The sequence below is a fragment of the Alexandromys fortis genome, unplaced genomic scaffold (genome assembly GCF_014885135.2).
Source record: "Alexandromys fortis isolate MF-2015 unplaced genomic scaffold, M_Fortis_MF-2015_v1.1 scaffold_2_1_26212458, whole genome shotgun sequence".
NCBI classification, from domain to species: Eukaryota; Metazoa; Chordata; class Mammalia; order Rodentia; family Cricetidae; genus Alexandromys; species Alexandromys fortis.
This window is the reverse complement of record NW_026067930.1, coordinates 12,895,602-12,914,088: the sequence shown is the minus strand read 5'-3', so window position 1 is coordinate 12,914,088 and position 18,487 is coordinate 12,895,602. Positions and strand designations below refer to the sequence as shown.

Genomic DNA, 18,487 nt, shown 5'->3' with positions numbered 1-18,487 from the left:
GCAGTCTGTCTGGCAGAGATTCGACCCGGAGGATCCGGGTGGAGCGCACCCACCAGAACTCCCCTACTGTACTCCAGCTCTGGAGGGGGCCGGGAGACCTACAGGGTTAGATTGTCGGGGGGGGGGGGAGGGACAGTCGTCTCCCATCCCCACTGCCTGGTGGATGTCTGAGCCGCAGGAGCTGAAGAGTGTGTATGTGTGTGTGTGTGTGTGTACGCGCGCGCGAGCGAGCGTGTGTGTGTGTGTGTGCTTTTTAACAGCAAATTGGGGATCCATTCTGGAAAGAATGTACCCAGTAAGCATAGCTGTACATCCAAAATGCATAATGCCCTCCGCAAGAGATGCAGTGGGTGCTTATTTATAAGTGGCTCTCCGAGCATACGTGGCAGTGCGTTGCTGAGCAATTTTAATAATTCCAGGCGTCGTTTTCCTCTGTAGACCTCGTCTGTCATTGACCCCCAACTAACACCCCAAACACTGGACGCGGGCTCATAGATAACCCATTATTTTCCTCCTTCCCCTTCTAAATTCTGCCTTCCCAACCTTAGAGAGACGCCTGGCCGCCCGGGACGTGCGTGACGCGGCCCAGGGTACATGGCGTATTGTGCGAACTAGGCAGCTGTTCCACCTGCCATGACTGAAACACGCAAGACAAGAACAGTTTGCCCGATTGCTGCGCCCGAAGAACAGTACGGAAAGGGAAAGGGCGTGCGCGCCAGCAAGAGAAAATGATCGGGCTCGCAGTTAATTCATGAAGCGCTCTGACTGTTTACACCCCAGGAACTGGAGTACTTAGCTGCGGGGCTAAGGCTCCTCCTCTTTCCCTGGCTCCCCACTAGCGCCCCTCCCGGGTTCCCAAAGCGGGGGAGGGGGATACCGAGAGGGAGGGAGAAGGGGGCGGAAGAAAGATTCTTTGGCGAATCTCCGCCCACCAGCCCTTTATAATCCCAGGGTCTTCGCGGCCGGAGGACCCCAGGGCTGCTCTGCTCACCGCCACCTCCACTCGGTTCCCCTCCTGCCGCCAGAAGGGCAGGGCTTCGCCGAGCCTTGGCGGGAAAAAGAACCGAGGGGTGGGATCCCAGTGCAGTATAAAAGAAGCTTTTCGGGGCGTTCTTTCTGACTCGCTGTAGTAATTCCAGCGAGAGACAGAGGGAGTGAGCGGGCGGGTTGGAAGAGCACAGTGTGCAGAGCCGCGCTCCGGGCGTCCTGGGAAGGCAGCTTAGGAGTGAGAGGGGCTTTACCTTCGGGCCTGCCGCCCCCCGCCACAGATCTCCAGCTGACCTAGCACCAGCGGTCGCAACCCTCGCCCCCTCTGGGAAACTTTGCCCATTGCAGCGGGCGGACACTTTTGCACTGGAATTTACAATCTGCGAGTGAGGACAGGACTCCCCAAGCGCCGGGGAGAAAAATTTTTGTCTATTTGGGGACAGTTTTCTCTGCCTCTGCCCGCGATCCGCTTCCCTGAAAGGAGCTCCTAGCGCTCTTTGAAGGCTGGATATCCTTTGGGCGGTGAAAAATCCGGTAAGCACAGAACTGCTGGTCTTGTAATGTTTTTTCTCTGCGTCTTGAATGCAACGGCCGGTCAGGGTAGTCTTTTCTTCCATTCCTGTGCCTTTGACACTTTTCGCAGAGGAGTTGGGGGTAGGCTGGGGTGGAGCTGGGGTGAATCGGAGTCGGGGTAGAGACTTGTCAAGATGACAGAGGAAAAGGGAAAGGGAAAACCGGGGTGCATTTTGAAATTGGGTTCCAGAGGTTGCTCTGGGTTGACGCTGATCCCGTCCTGTTGGACATTCTTGCTTTACTACATTAATTGCTATTTGTGTCCTTGGGGAATTGGACCCGGAGGTCGCTTCTTTTTGGTCAGAAATCCTTCGTATTCTGAGGTCTTTGGAGAAAGGATTACCTTTTGCGTGTGGGATCAAGGTTTCGGAGCCTCTGACTTTTCTAGTCTCCGGGAGGGCATTTAAATTTCGGCTTAGAGCCTTTCTGACAGCCGGAGACCGACTTAGAGGTGCGTCCCGTCCGCCAATCCCCGGCGGCGATTCCAACTTGCCCCTGGTTCTTTTAAGAAGTTGCCTTTTGGCTTTAAAAATAGTGGTAATAGTAAAATTTAAACCTGACCTCCTCGGTATTAGGACTTAGTGCTGAGCTAGGCGCAGTGACGGAAGGCAAAATTGGGACAGTGATGTGACCGATTCGTTGGGGGAAACCAGGGGGAATCCTCACATTCCGGCTTGGGATCCGCGGGTATCCCCGCACCCCTGAATTGCTAGGAAGACTGCGGTCAATTGCGATCTGGGCTGTTCCGTAACAGCTGCTACCCTCGGCGGGAGATGGAAGACGCCCGCTCGGGGTGCTGAATCGCGGCGGGGTCTTTGGTGCAGTGGCGTCTCGAAATGGAGTGTGGAAGGGAGGTGTCCCTGTTATTGAGACCCCCCTCCCCTTTTATTTGACGAGGCTTGTTAAAGCCGGAGGCTGAGCTCGCCCCTCCAAGCCAGCAATCGGAAAGAAAAGCCGGCAGAGGAAGGAAGGGGGGCGCGCTGGGGGTGGAGAAAGGGGAGGGCGGAGAGGGGCGGCGGCGCCGGCTGGGTAGGAGCGCGGCGACGGCGAGAGGGGACCCGGACCGGGTTGGCGGCGCAGAGCTGGAGCGGGAGGGGGGCCTAGCACCGCGGCGCCTCTCGCCTTTCTCCTTCAGGTGGCGCAAAACTTTGCGCCTTGGCTTTTGGCAGACTGTATTCCCTATAGTCGCCTCTGAAGGAGGCCAAGGCCGATGGCAATTCCTGGGCGTCTGCAGGGCTAAGTCCCTGCTCCAAGGAGGCGGGGACTAGGAGCAGCTGCTGGTCCGAATGTGCGTTGCGATAGTAGGGAGTGAAAGAGTGCATTCCCCCTCCCCAATACACAGACACCCGAGCGAACGAGCACCAGCGCGCGCGCGCGCGCACACACACACACACACACACACACACACACACACACACACACTTGGAAGGATAGCAGCACACAGAAAGGGGAGTGGTTCAGGATTGGGGTACGCGCTGCGCCAGGTTTCCGCATCAACCAGAGCTGAGTAACTCTAGCCTTGCTTCTCTTGCTGTGCCCCCTCTAACAGACAACCACAACGATGCCCCTCAACGTGAGCTTCGCCAACAGGAACTATGACCTCGACTACGACTCGGTGCAGCCCTATTTCATCTGCGACGAGGAAGAGAATTTCTATCACCAGCAACAGCAGAGCGAGCTGCAGCCGCCCGCGCCCAGTGAGGATATCTGGAAGAAATTCGAGCTGCTGCCCACCCCGCCCCTGTCGCCCAGCCGCCGCTCGGGGCTCTGCTCTCCCTCCTATGTTGCGGTCGCTGCGTCCTTCTCCCCAAGGGAGGACGATGACGGTGGCGGCGGCAACTTCTCCACCGCCGATCAGCTGGAGATGGTGACCGAGCTACTTGGAGGAGACATGGTGAACCAGAGCTTCATCTGCGATCCTGATGACGAGACCTTCATCAAGAACATCATCATCCAGGACTGTATGTGGAGCGGCTTTTCGGCCGCCGCCAAGCTGGTCTCGGAGAAGCTGGCTTCCTACCAGGCTGCGCGCAAAGACAGCGCCAGCCCGAGCCCCGCCCGCGGGCACAGCGGCTGCTCCACCTCTAGCCTGTACCTGCAGGATCTCACCGCCGCCGCGTCCGAGTGCATTGACCCCTCGGTGGTCTTCCCGTACCCGCTCAACGACAGCAGCTCGCCTAAGTCCTGTACCTCGTCCGATTCCACAGCCTTCTCTCCTTCCTCAGACTCGCTGCTTTCCTCCGAGCCCTCCCCACGGGCCAGCCCTGAGCCCCTAGTGCTGCATGAGGAGACACCGCCCACCACCAGCAGCGACTCTGGTAAGCCGCCCCGATTCCCAGCAGGATGGGATGGAGGTTGGATGAATCTTCTCTGTTCATTGGCATTAATTCAATTGACCTCTGGTCTCACCCCTTTCCCTTCTCTGCCGAAGGGCTCTTCAGCCAGTGCTTCAGAGATCCCTCCCTCCCCTTCTCCCAGACCGCCCTGGTTGTCAGCCCACCTCCCCCTTTCCCAACCCTCAGGAATTTCATTTGGGTTTTTAAATCTTCTGGCTTATCTTTCAACTCAATCCACTCCCTTTTACCTCTCCTAGGCAGTTTAATTACCCTGGAAAGGGTGTGAATGAGGGTGAGAGAGTGAATGAATTACCTGCTTCTTTTGACTTCAGGAAAGAGATTTGAATTTTAATGGCTAAGTTTGTACAAGACCCAAGAGAAGCCTTGAAGAAGCAGGGCACCCTTTAGCCTCAGTTCCAGGCACTAGTGAAAGTTCTTTAAAGGGTTGAGGGGCTGGGTTTTTTTTTGGGGGGGGGGTTGTTTTTTCATCCTGTTTTGAACACTTCAAAGTTAGTCCTGTCCAATCTGGATTTCTCCCCCCCCTTCCGCCCCCCTCCCAACCAGGACGTTTGGCAAAGCTGCAAGATGTTTTTATTATTGCACTCCCGTAAAATAGGGAGTTGCTAAAGTCAGAGCCAGAGGTTTGCAGCGATCACAGCACCTGAAGGGTTCTCGGTAAAGTCCCTTAAAAATAGGAGGGGCTTGGGAATATGCTTTGCTTTGGGTGTGTCTGAAGCCTCATTAAGTCTTAGGTAAGAATTGGCATGCATGCCATATCCTGGTACATGGTAATTTTCTCACCTGTGCCCTAACCCTGTTCTTCTGCCTTTCTGGGGAGAAGGGAAGATGGTGTCTAGATCTGGTTCTTTTTATTTCCTTCAGAAGCCTTGGTGACATCCATCCTTGGTATTTGCATAGTATTGGTCAAATCCTATGTAAGGAGGCATTCATTACTAACGGTGAACTTCCAATTCTTTCCTTTAGAGGAAGAACAAGAAGATGAGGAAATTGATGTGGTGTCTGTGGAAAAGAGGCAACCTTCTGCCAAAAGGTCCGAATCAGGGTCCTCCCCCTCAGGGGGCCACGGCAAACCTCCACACAGCCCACTGGTCCTCAAGAGGTGCCACGTCTCCACTCATCAGCACAATTATGCAGCGCCCCCCTCCACGAGGAAGGACTATCCAGCCGCCAAGAGGGCCAAGTTGGACAGTGGCAGGGTCCTGAAACAGATCAGCAACAACCGCAAATGTGTCAGCCCCAGGTCCTCAGACACCGAGGAGAACGACAAGAGGAGGACGCACAACGTCTTGGAACGGCAGAGGAGAAACGAGCTGAAGCGCAGCTTTTTTGCCCTGCGTGACCAGATCCCAGAGTTGGAAAACAACGAAAAGGCCCCCAAGGTGGTTATCCTCAAAAAAGCCACCGCCTACATCCTGTCCATCCAAGCAGAAGAACACAAGCTCATCTCAGAAAAGGACTTACTGAGGAAGCGGAGAGAACAGTTGAAACACAAACTCGAACAGCTTCGGAACTCTGGTGCATGAGTTGACTTCTCAGCGAAAAGGAGCCTGAATGGCTCGTGACTTCTCACTCCTTACTCGGGGAGAGTAGGGAGAATGGTTCCTTCTTAGAACTGATATCGGCGCTGGACTTCAAATGCATGCTCAAAGCCTAACCTCACAACCTTGGCTGGGGCTTTGGGACTGTAAGCTTCAGCCATAAATGTTAACTGCCTCAAACTTTAGGCATAAAAAGAACTTTTTTTTATGCTTCCCATCTTTTTTTTTCTTTTCCTTTAACAGATTTGTATTTAAATTGTTTTTAAAAAAAAAATCTTAAAAGTTTACCCACTTTACCCATGTAAATAGGACCCTTAAATGTAAATAACTTTAATAAAACGTTTATAACAGTTATACAAGATTTTAAGACATGTATTATAAACCATAATTTTTTTTATTTAAATACATTTTCATTTTTAAAGTTGATTTTTTTTCTATTGTTTTTAGAAAAAAATAAAATAATTGGAAAAAATACAATTGAGCCAACCCTTGTGCTTTCTTTCCTCTCTCGATTTTTCTCTTCCTCAATTACAGATGAACAGAATTCAACCATTTTCCCAAGGTGGACTTAAAAAGCTGGGAAGAGCTAGGGTAAGAAAGGCAAGGGGGTTTCTTTGTTAAAATGGGGCTGGGGGCCTCAAGGCCTTTAAGTTCCTCACTTCCTGCAAATGGTGATAAGAACCAGAGTTGATAGTTAGGAAAGGGCAAAAGGCGGGTGAGAAGGTTAGAGGCAGGAGAAGAAGCGAGAGAGGTTAAAGATAACAGTTAAATATACTGAGAGGGAAGGGATGGCAAAATCCCCTGCAGTTAACCAACGACTCCAGTCCTCCCCTCACTTCAAGCCAGGGCGAGACTCTGCCCTGCAGAGGAGCTGATGGGGGAAGGGAGGGAGCCACCTTTTGTTCTTAGCCTGCTGCTCCCAGGTGGCTGTCCCTAACCCCACAGTTATCTCCTAAGCCTCAGAAGAACCTGAGGAAGGAATGCTACCACTGCCAGGTCAAACCTGGTTTCCAACATGAGCTGTAAAAGGTCAGAGAGGGCTGCAGCACTCAGTGCATGAAGACACCTTGGAAACAAGTCATGCTGCCATGCCTTTGCTCATTGGTGTGTCCTCAGCTGGGGAAAGCTGCTGGTGGGAGGCCTGAGAATGAACTTGTTCCAGGCACCCTTTTGAGCTTCGACTTAGAAGTCTCCGGGAGGTAGTGCCTGTAGTAAAAGAGGGACTGGGATTTTCCTCCTACTACACAGATAGAAACAGGCATAAAATGACACATCTGTGCACCCAAGGGATTCAGCAACAATTTAACACTTAGTTCATCCAGTAAGAATAACCCTGCTACCTATGAGAACAAGAGTCATTTAAGTTTCAGTCTTCAGACCTGCTTGGGCATCAGTACCCCTCTTTTTGTTGGTGGGTTTTCTGGGGTTTTGGGGGAGTTTTGGGGGGGTGGGGTGGGGAGTTAGGCCGTTGACTGCTACTAAACTTCTACTCTGAGAAGCACATAGCTCATTCACCTCTGCCTTACCCATTATTTATTTATTTTACATCAGATCCCTGCTTGCCCCTGGGAAGGAGCCAGTTTGGAAATGCTACTGTTCAGATCATAAAATAAAACATACTTAGGCTTTGTCATGTGAGTCATGAAACTCTCCTTCCACCCAAGCACTTTCACACACTCATGACACACGCTCATCATTAATCCATGGGAAGGCATTTTGGAATGGGTGTCTTTATTAATTATATGTCTCTGAAAGCCCGCAGACGAAGCCAGAAAGTGGGACGTGTCCGTAGAGGCCCAGGAAGGAACCCTAAATGTTCTGAATGACTTAATCGTCTCAGAGAAGGTCTCTAGCATCCTGGAGTGGCTTTGGGACTTCAACTTCCACCACTCAGAAGCCAATAACTGTGCCTTTGACCTCCTAAGAGATTCTATTCAAGCATCTAACATTTGGTTTTTCATCTTTCTTTTGGGCTCTTTGAGACCCATCCTGCACTTCAAACTGTCACACCCCCTATCCTGAATTCAAAGGAAAACACAAAACCCCAGACGTTGAGTAGTTCAAAGGGTAACAAAAGCAGGGTGCTCTTAAACTGTTCCATCTATGCCCCTTTGTGGCCCTAGGCTGGAGTGCAGCCCTGGAATGACTCACTGGAGAACTGGGAAGAGGTTAGGTTGAATCATTAAGTCCGGGCAAGCCCAGGGAGTAGGGAAGCAGTCCTCCTCGTTAGGAAAACAACTCCTGCTTCCAAATGATCAGGAAACAGGTTTAAAGATCCAGAGTTTGGCTGCAGGGGAATGGAAGGGAAGTATCCCAGGTGCCATCAGGGCACCTTTCAAGCTTTACCAAGTCAGGGAATGATGATCTGAGAACAGGACATCAGCCAACTTCCTTCCAGAAAGTCAGGAAGACTCTTGTAGCCAGTCTGGACTCCCAGGGGTCTGGGACATTGTGCAATCAAATTTGTACATAACAATCAAGATGGGGGGGGGCTTTCAACTCTGTCTGGACTATACAAAATTTAGCTAATCTCTGTCGTTTAGCCATGACATTGGAATTGAGGGCTCCCCCAGAGGATTCTGGGGTGGTGATGCTCAGGGATAGAATGAGAAAGGAAGTGTTACTTCACAATGCCATTTGGGAGCAACAATGGTGACCAACATCATAGAGCAATCAATCAAACTTTAAGATGAATGAAATTTTCATAATCCTAGCATAGTACTTGGATCATTCATTCCAAGCCTGGTTGTGTAAGTAGAGTCCTCTGCTGGTCTTTAAGACAATCTTTGGTCAGGCGGCGGTGGAACATGCCTTTAATCCCAGCACTAGGGAGGCAGAGGCAGGCAGATCTCTGTGAGTTCGAGGCCAGCCTGGTCTACAGAGCTAGTTCCAGGACAGGCTCCAAAGCTACAAAGAAACCCTGTCTGGGGGGGGGGGGGGAGACAAACTTTGGAACTAAATTTGGGAAAGAGGACAGAAAAAAAAAAGTGGGGGATTTTCTGTGGTTTATTTACTACAATAGCTGATGATTCATTCAATTAATAATTTAATTTTCTAATATGACTGTTAAAGGACCCTGAAGCATTTTGTCCCAACCAAAACTCATCCTTAGGTTATAACATGCTGGAAAATGGTCCTCAAGCCTGTCTGTAAATACACAACTAGGCACCTTCTGGGAACAAACATTTCATTTAAGGTTAGAGAGCAGTTGAGGTCTCTTTAAAAGGATGTAGAGTGTAGAAACAAAATCAACAGGACAAGGACAGGGGCTTCTTTTAAACAAAGAACCCTGGACTGCCCTTGTATTTCATTGGTAGGACACTTGCCTGGCACGTAGTAGATGGACCCGTGCTTGATCGCCAACACTACACAAATAAATAAAACTAGACCGAAAGGATGCCCCTACTCACTACCAAAGCTTTAACAAGTTTCTGTTGTTGCTGTTGTTCAATCTCTTTCCAGAGAAGTCCAACGAACCGACAATTTAGGGAAAATAACCCGGTAATAGTGGCTTTGCCAAACTGGTGTGAGCTGAGTAAATGACTTCCCTTTTGAGTTTGGTTTCACTCAGTATTAGGCTACACTAAGCTCTTTAGGAAGACAGGTCTGAGGGGAACAAGTGTTAATGGGATGTAGATCTTCTGAGGCTGAAAAGAATGTCCTTTGTCTCGAAACAATGCCTAGGGGCTCCACCACAATCCACAAGACTCTGCCAGTTGTCACCCCATCTCCTGAATGAACTCTCTAGTGCAGCCAAAGCTCTGTAGGGTTTGGGGACTGGGATCTTTGGGGAAAGCTATGTTAGAATACACCTGTCACCTGTTTTCTACACAACCTCCACAACCAACCACCTCAGCTGGAGGACAATGGTTAAATGTGACAATACCGAAGCTTTTATACGGACATGTTAAATTGCTGGCCAAAGACACATAACACTAACAACAATAGCAGTTGATGCTTACTGTGTGCTGAAAAACTGACATACATTACCTCATTTTATTCTCAAAGCAATTCCTTGTTTGTTTGTTTGTTTGTTTGTTTGTTTGTTTTGTGTATCCATCCCTGTCCTGGAACTGGCTCTACAGACCAGGCTGGCCTCGAACTGGAATTTAAACACAGCGAATTTCTACCTCCCAAGTGCTGGGATGAAAGGCAAGCGCAACCATCCCCAGTTTGTCTCAAAGCAACACTTAGGAAGTAAATTCTATTTCTTTTTTTTTCTTTTATTGGGGGGGGGGGAGAAGCGGTGGGGGTAATCTCACTGTGTAGCCCTGACTAGTCTAGAACTCAGAGAGCTGCCTGCCCCTCCCTGCTGAGTACTGAGTTTAAAGACGTTGTGTGCCTCCCCACCCAGCAGTGAATTCTACTTTTAATGCCCGTTTTGTATGCAAGACGGAAGACTGGGAGCTGTTGATTTGTTTGCGTTCACGAAAGTGAATCATAGTGAAAGCAGAAATTTAGATTATTTATTCAATCACACAGAGTTGAGTCCCTACTATGCACTAAGCATGTGTGTGTGTTGAGGGGTGGGGGGATAATAATAAATAAGACGTAGCAGCAGATCCTGCCCCAGGTACTTGTAATCTGGCAGAGAACAAAGAAAGCACCGAACGCTGAGGTTCTTTTTTATTCTTAGTTTATTGCAATGGGAAATAGACTCTAGGGCCTCAAGCATGCTAGGGAAGTGTTCTGTGATGAGCAACAACCCACACAGACTGTGGGTTCTTTCATTAAAAATTTCAGAACTGGAGAGACACAGCTCAGTGGTTAAAAAAAAGCACTGGCTGTTCTTCTAGAAGACCCGGGTTCAATCCCCAGCACCCACATGGCAGTTCCCAACTGTCTGTAACTCCGTCCGGTTCCAGGGGATCCTGATACCTTCACACCAATGCACATAAAATAAAGTTAAGTAAATTTTAAAACAAGTCAGGGCACTTCCCAACACAGAAGGTGGGGAGTTCAAGTCCTGGGAACAAGGAATGAGAACAGATTGAGGAAGTCCTGAGAAAGAAGCTAAAGGGAAAGTCTGAACAGCTGATAACAGCGAAGCCCGAATGAGGGAGAGCTAATGCCTAAAAGGATGCTTTGCCATTCAAACTGTGTCTTAGGGCAGCAAGAAGTGCAGCAAGGATCCACTGGGTTAGGAGAGAGGCTGCTTCTCCAAGCCACTCCTTCTATCTCCATCCACCCACCCAGTATCCACCAGGATACTTCATCTGCTTGAGACAATGCCTGTAGTTAGCTAATTAGCTCTCTGAGCATCCAGCCCTCCTACAGTACTTTGGTTTTTGTTTGCTTTTGAAACAAGATCTCACTATGCAGGCCAGGCTGGCCTCAAACTCTCAAACCTCCTGCCTCAGCCCCTTGGGTGTCGGGATTATCAGCAGCCTGGGACACCAAGCCCCAAGCTTCATGCAGTATTTTCTCCAGGAATTTCCACAGTGTGACTCTTGGATACAATTAGATTTATATTCTCAGTTAGGATCCTATTTTTGTTTTGTTTTGCCTTATTTTGGTACCTGGTTTTGTTTTTGTTTTGAGATAGAGTCTCATATTGCCCAGAATGGACTTGAACTGTACGATTGGGGATAAATTCAAACCTCAGGACCTTCTATCATCTCCCAAAATGCTAGGATTACAGGCTTGAACCATCGCCTCTCCCAGAAAATGTTCTAAGGAATCCTGGAACTTGATGAAGTCTGAGAACAACTGTCTCCTTCACCATAGCAAACCGAGCCATCATTTCAAATCACAGACATGCTGGGCCCTTGCTTATTGTAAACCTCTTCAGTGGATTCCTGCTACCTACTGGATGAAGTCTAAAGCCATCCTCCCATCCTCTCTGATACAAATACGCACCACCCACCCATCCACACACACAGCAGCCAGTTAGCCTGACTCAACCTTCTGTGTTCACCGTTAGTAATATTGAGACAAGGCCAGTGTGGGGATTCTACCTCCATCCTTCTAGGTCACATGTCCTGCTCATCAGATCAACATCCGGAAGGATGGAACCTCCTTGGTCTTGCTCAATTAGTGCCTGGCATGAAAGCGCAGTTCAGTACTTCTTTAAATGGCTGCGGGAAGGGTTTTTGGATGATGCCTCTGGACCTGAGCAGGAGGTGCAGTCGAAGCAAAGCTGCTTTAGGCTGCATAGCTAGAAAAGCAAGGAAAGAGACAGGTACGTGGAGTGAAGAAAAGGATTCTGACTGGGAGTGCTTTGCATGATTTGATTTGGAGCTGATAAGACAGGTGTAATGGATTTCCATGATGGTAGGCTAGACTCGAGAGGGAAAGAATTGCAGACAGAAGAGAAAAAAAAAAAAAAAAAAAAGAAATCCAAGTGGCCAGTCATAGGTAGGTAATCCTAGCAGGATGGCTTTGTTTCGTATGCTCAGTGTCTGGAGCCCTCTCTGTGCTGTGCGTAGAATATGACTGAGCATGAAGAGGGATGTTTCCTCCTCTCCAGATAAGGATTGCTGGTGGTGCCCTCAACTGACCAGGCAATTCCCATCCTTGGGCCCCCACAGGTCTCTACCACCACAAGTTTTCACGTCTGTCTTTGGAGAAATCCGTGTTTAAATCCCCACCCTGCCCCCAGCCACCTCTGCTAGGCTTTTGAGGCAGGGTCTCTATATGGTGATGCTCTGGCTGTCCTGGAGCTCCCTGGGCAGACCAGGATTCCTATGAACTCACAGAGATCTGCCTACCTCTGTCTCAGGAATGCTGGGATTAAAGTCATGAACCACCACATCTAGCTCTGCTAGAATTCTTAGGCACGGGGAGTATGTCTTTTTCTTCTCTCTTTGAATCCTAAAGACCAGACACATTGTCGTTCAAATCTGGCTTCAGCTAACTGTGGTAAGGCACATCTTTAATCCCAGAGGCAAGGCAGGCAGGCAGGCAGACTTTTGTGTAGGCATACACTACCATTCCTGACTTCTCACCAATTCTTTTCTTTTTTTTAATTAATTTTTTTTAACATCCTGACCGCAGTTTCCCCCTCCCTCCTCTCTTTCCATCCCCCAACCCCCACCTCTGCTCTGTCTCCCATTCCCAATCCTCTCTTCTCTTTCCATTTAGAAAGGGGCAGGCCTCCCATGGCTATCAACAAAGCAGAACATATCAAGTTATAATAGGACTAAGCTCCTCCCTTTGTGTTAAGGCTTGGTAAGGCAATCCAGTATGAGGAATAGGTTCCCAAATGCCAGTCAAAGAATTAGAGCCAACCCCTGCTCCCACTGTTAAGAGACCCATAAGTAGACCAAGCTACACAACTGTCACATATATACAGAGGGCCTAGGTCAGTTCCATGCAGGCTCCCTGGTTGTCAGTTCAAACTCCGTGAGCTCCTATGAGCCCAGGTTAGCCGTTTCTGTCTCGCCAATTCTTGATGACCGCATTTGAATAGTTGTGCCTGTTAGCAAAGGAGAAAGATCCAGAGGAGTGAAATAATTTGCTGCAGCACTTTGGGGCAAAGAAAGGAAAGAACTGGAATTCAAGCCCAGCTCAGCCCCATCACTTCAACCTGCCATCTCACACAGGTGGCCTTCCATGTTCATCTTGGGGGCTTTGCTTCCAGTATGGCACCTGAGAATCTGGTTTGTCCTTCATGGGTGGTGGCAGGTCTGGGAAGCCAAAGACACGGAAATGGGTCAGAGACCTGGGAGCTTCTGTGGGACAAGAGCACTCTGGTTGGGAAGGTAATGGATTTATCTTATAGATAAAAGGACAGATAGGGTATGGGTTATACACAGAGCAAACATCTTCAGAGCAGATCGGGACTCTACTTGTGTCCCTCAGGTACACTTTTACGTAGCACTTGTGATGGCCTACAGGCACTCTGTCCTCTTGATGATGCTTCCAACTCCTTTTGGTTTTCTCCTCCTTGTCTATTCTTTTTGTTTTGTTTATTTCTGTTTGTTTGTTTGTTTGTTTGTTTTTTAAGACAGGGTTTCTCTGTAGCTTTGGGGCCTGTCCTGGAACTAACTATTGTAGACCAGGCTGTCCTCAAACTTACAGATATTCACCTGCCTCTGCATCCCAAGTACTGGGATTAAAGGCACGTGCCATCACCATCCTGCCCTATTTTTTGTTTTCCTCCCTCCCCCTCTCTCTTTCTTCCTCTCTCCCCCTCCAAAGATTTCCGCATCCTAAGCTATTTTCAAATTTTCTACCTAATCAAGGATGACCTTGAACTCCTGCTCCTCCTACCTTCACCTCCTGAGTACTGCGGTTGCAGGTCTGTGCTGGCTTTGTAGGCAAGTACTACCACACCCAAACCTTTTCGTAGTCCTGAACTTTGAGCTAGGCAAGTACTCTACCAGCTGAGCTCTGAGCCCATCCCTCCTTTTGGCATTTTCTCTTGCCAAAATGGGAGTGGGCTGGGGCAGTCTGAGAAAGCACCTTGCCCTCCTTTAAGCAGGAGTTGCCCAGGGAGCAGCAAACTAATTTGAGTCTTCCCTAGTGTCCCTCAGTGATAAAGTAGTCTGTGCTTAGCAAGTTTTCGGTCCTGGATTCAAATCCCAACACATAAAAAAGCAAAAGCTCCGCAAGACAAAGACACGCCTCTCTAAGATGACCCGGGAGCAGAGCTCAACAGTCCCGGCGCTCTCTTGCTGGATAGATCCCTGGAGACACCAAATTGGGTGGCTCTCTTAACACCTGGCAGTGCCCATTCTAAGCCTGCACCTCACTCTCTCCACTCTGACTTCCCAGTTCTCTAAGTCTCCAGTCAGTGCCTTTGAACAAAGTTCTTCCAGTGCTGAATGAACCAGGTGGGGGGGGGGGGGGGCTTTCTGTTCATTCCAACTAAAAAGCCCCAGGGAGGTGGAACATTCCTCACATTCTCTCCGCACTATCTCGCTCTCTTGCTTTGAGAAAGGCAGGAATATTAAGGGTTAGAACAAAGCAATACACACACACACACACACACACACACACACACACACACACACACCACTCCTGATCCAAGGCTCGTTTTCAGCCAGAGTTGTTTCTTAGCTTGCACATTTTGTTCTTGCACTATCTTCAGCTTAGGGTTGGTGTGTCCTGAAGGTTCTCCCACAGACACAGCTGATGGTGGGTGGTCTGAGCCGGGTAGGGTCTTGACTTCTGCTGCAGTTTCTGTTCCCACTGTCTAGAAGTTTACTTCAAACCCAAATAAGCTTTTAACAGTTCAAACACAGTTCTTCAAGCTTTTTCGACTCCTGCTTGAGAAATCCGTATTTTGTGGCCAAGATTGCACTAAGGTACTTTCTGTATGTTGGTTTGTTTGGTTTGGGGTGGGGGGTGGGGGGAGTTTGCATGAATCATCATCATCTTAGCAATTCTATGGATTGCACAATTTGATTAGTTTAATTGCATTCGTGAGGGGAAAAAATGGTCTTCAGAATTAGAGTGGTTGTTCTTCAAATGCCAAGGTCACATTGCTAATGACCTCATATAATCCCAGCTTTGGCTGACACCAGAGACCTGCTTTCAGATCCCAGGCCTGCACTGCCTGGAAAAATCTCAGTGACACCCAATTCCAAGGGTTCTCAAATAACAGAACACCCCTGAGATGGGAAGGCTGAAAAAACAGAATCATGGGAAAATTTTTTCTTTGAAATATATGTTATAATTTCAACGCCATAAAGTAACAAGTAAAAAACAGCCTTACCTCTTTTGACTACAAACAAGGACATCATTGAAAGTAAAAGGGGTTGTTTTAAACAACTAGGTCTTGTCTTCCTAAATAAACCAGGGCGTAGGTTCACCATTTCACAAGGGAAGGGACCCCGGCTCAGGAATATACAAACCACAGGGCAAGCATAGGAAGGGTACTGAAACTCTTGCAACAGTAGAGGGACCTGAGAATTCCATGGATCTTCCTGTTTATGCCTGCCAGTACTGAGTTGGAAATTAATGGCAACACATCCAACATTTTTTTTTTTTTTTTGGTTTTTCGAGACAGGGTTTCTCTGTGGCTTTGGAGCCTGTCCTGGAACTAGCTCTGTAGACCAGGCTGGTCTCGAACTCACAGAGATCCGCCTGCCTCTGCCTCCCGAGTGCTGGGATTAAAGGCGTGCGCCACCATCGCCCAGCCATCCAACATTTTTACATGCCTTGGACATAAGGCTCAAGTCCTTATGGCGTGAAGCTTCAAGCACTTTACTTACCGGCTGAGCTATTTCCCCAGCTGAGACCCCTCTTTTATTGTGAGGCTCTATCCATCAGACCTAGGATCCACCCTCATCTAGTATGACCTCATTTTAACAAATGACATCTGCAAAGATGTGGTTTCTAATAACATAGTGTTCTGAAGTTCCTGGTGGACATGATTTCCGGAAGGACAGCTCCATCCTGGGCAGATGGAAGAGCCTGCACTCATGCAAATAAGCCTGCACTGGGGCTCGTGTTGAAACTCAGAACAATTCTACGATCAACTTCTAATGGGAAAGTGCAACATAGCAGTAATCCATATTGGAAGCTGAGAATGCTCACACAAACACACACACACACACACACACACACACACACACACACACACACACACCACCCCTGAAATTCACCCATTTAGAAACTGGAGGTAGGAGGATCTTGGGAGTTCAAGGTCGGCCCAGATTATATAGTGAGTACCAGGCCAGTGGGGACTTTGTAGCAAGACCCTGACTCTAAAGCAAATAATCGTCACCACTGCTGCCCCCGCCACCATCATCACCATCATCATTATCCTCATCTAGGTTAAACTTCTTCATGAGGGTAAAATGAGCTCAGATTGTTGGAAGAAATTTCTTTCCTGCATGAGGTCCTTTGCACATCCAACCACACCCCTTCCTTCCCTTTTTGACTTCACTTTCTCTTCCCACTCTCTGCCCACCAACACCTCCTCTCCTCTTTGGCTCCTCCTAGCAGCCTTGAATGTCTGCCTTGACAGCAGCTCAGAGGCCTGCCCCATATCTCTCTCCCTCGTGTGTGTGTGTGTGTGTGTGTGTGTGTGTGTGTGTGTGTGTATGTGTGTACTTCCCACCAGCTGGGAGCACTCTCTTTTCCTTGTCCCATAATTCTGTGCCTTCAAGGTCCCCAGAAAGCTGAACTAAATCTGCAACCCTTGTCAAATATCTTAGCCACATGCCCTTCAGACTGTTTTCTCCACAAGTCTTGAGCTTCCTCATCTCAACTCCTCGCTCTTGGGCCTTCCTCTTTTTTTGGTTTTGGATGTCAACTTATATCGGGTGAAAAACTGGCTGCCATCAGATTGGCTCTCCTATGTGCCAGGCATCTGTGTACCATACCCTTCCCATGCGAATGTCACCCACGTTCTCTAGGGTTCTCTTCATGGTTTGTCAAAAGTCATGCAGCTAATTCAAAATGGAGTCACACATCAAAGCTGGGTCCATCAGATCCCAGCACACATTTTCTTCTTTCTTCTGCTACAGTATTAGGAAAATGGCCCTCAGAACTTTTGATTCTTCAACAGGCTCCCCAGTCAATCTTTCCCAAAATACACAGAGCCACTCACTGGGTATGATCTGTTCTTTTCTCTTTTCCTTTTGAAAATGCTGTTTTAAATTTGTTTTGCTTTGGTTTTGTTTGTTTTTCAATACAGGTTTTCTCTGTGTAACAGTCCTAGTTGTCCTGGAACTAGCTCATATAGACTAGGCTGGCCTCGAACTCATAGAGATCCACCTGCCTCTGCCTCCCAAGTGCTGGGATTAAAGGCACGCACCACTACCGCTCAGCTTTAAATTTTATTCTGTGTCAGGATTTCATTGTTGGCTATATACTGGCTTTGAACTCAGGGCAATTCTCTTGCCTCAGTCCCAAATACTGGAATTACTGGGGTAGGCCATCCCACTTGGATTACTCTGCTATTTTCTTGATGCTCAATAGACTCCCTGAATTTCCCCTAAAATCACTGGGGTGGCTATTGGTAAGGACCGCTGGTAAAGAGGAACACATTATCAACCTGTCAATCATTTCCAGGCCATTTTTTTTTCTCATGGTAGCTGCTTTGAGTTTCTAGACGTGACCATTTAAGTCTGAAAGTGCCAACTTTTCAAAATTGAAAACTACTCTTGGTTGGCAGATTTCCACGAGGCTTGATTCAGCATGTTCTGCATGCTGAGGACAAGCTGCAAAACACCCTCAAACCAGAGTCGCTAACGAGCCTCCCATACTGACCCCCCCACACACACACATATTCATGCAAACTTCTTGAACTTTCATGAACTAACTTGTTCTTTTCTGCTTCTTTGTACCCGCTGCTCCTTCTGCCAGACACCTCTTAAATGCACCTATTGACCTGCTAGCTCATTCTCCAAAATATCCGAGCTTCAAGGAAGGCACTCTATCCTCCTCTGTTCTAGGGCAGGCCAGGGGAGGAAGACATCTGAACCCTAAAGTAACCCTGGTTATCTCACATAAAAAGTGAGGGGAAGATGTTAAAACCTGGGCTTTGCCCCAAATCTACTAGGTTGGATTCTCTGGGGTGGAGCCTGGGAAAGGCTGACCTTAACAAGTTCCCCAGGTGCTTGGGAAGATCCTGGGCTGAGCTTCCCAGAATTGAGTCATCGCTTCTTCATCTTCACAACTTCTATCCTGCCCTGAAAGCCAAGTGAACAAATATTTCAGGGATGCTTGCTATGCGCTCAGCCCCGCGTGCAGAACACAGAGTCATGGTTACCGTAACTCAGACTATATGGAGACTCTTCTTAGCACTATGTTGTTTTTTTTTTTTTTTTTTCACAAATAAGAGTTTATTTGTCACTATTAAAAATCTGTATTTCACACAGATTCCTGGACTGGTGGTTCATATCCATCAGCTCGTTCAACCTTAGCACCTGTCTCGTCACCAGTAGTCTTTCCAGAACTACCACCTTCACCATGGAGCTCCATGAGTTTTCCCAATTCAAACTTGGGTTTCTTCAGCATCTTTACTTTTCTAACGAAGACATCATGAAGAGGATAAATGGACTGGCAAGCCTTTTCTATGTCTTTCCCAATGCTGTCTGGAATCAGTTTATTAACCACTTCCTTCAAGTCATTTGT

General features: G+C 48.3%; 1 protein-coding gene across 1 annotated transcript; it reads left to right on the top strand.

Annotated features, from left to right (window-relative positions):
* Positions 1 to 1,373: 1,373 nt before the first annotated feature.
* Positions 1,374 to 5,876, top strand: Myc (MYC proto-oncogene, bHLH transcription factor). Its single transcript, XM_050145311.1, has 3 exons — positions 1,374 to 1,521; positions 3,110 to 3,878; positions 4,881 to 5,876. Exons 2-3 carry the CDS (start codon positions 3,122 to 3,124, stop codon positions 5,438 to 5,440), a joined length of 1,317 nt encoding a protein of 438 aa, XP_050001268.1. The 5' UTR covers positions 1,374 to 1,521; positions 3,110 to 3,121; the 3' UTR covers positions 5,441 to 5,876.
* Positions 5,877 to 18,487: the final 12,611 nt, after the last annotated feature.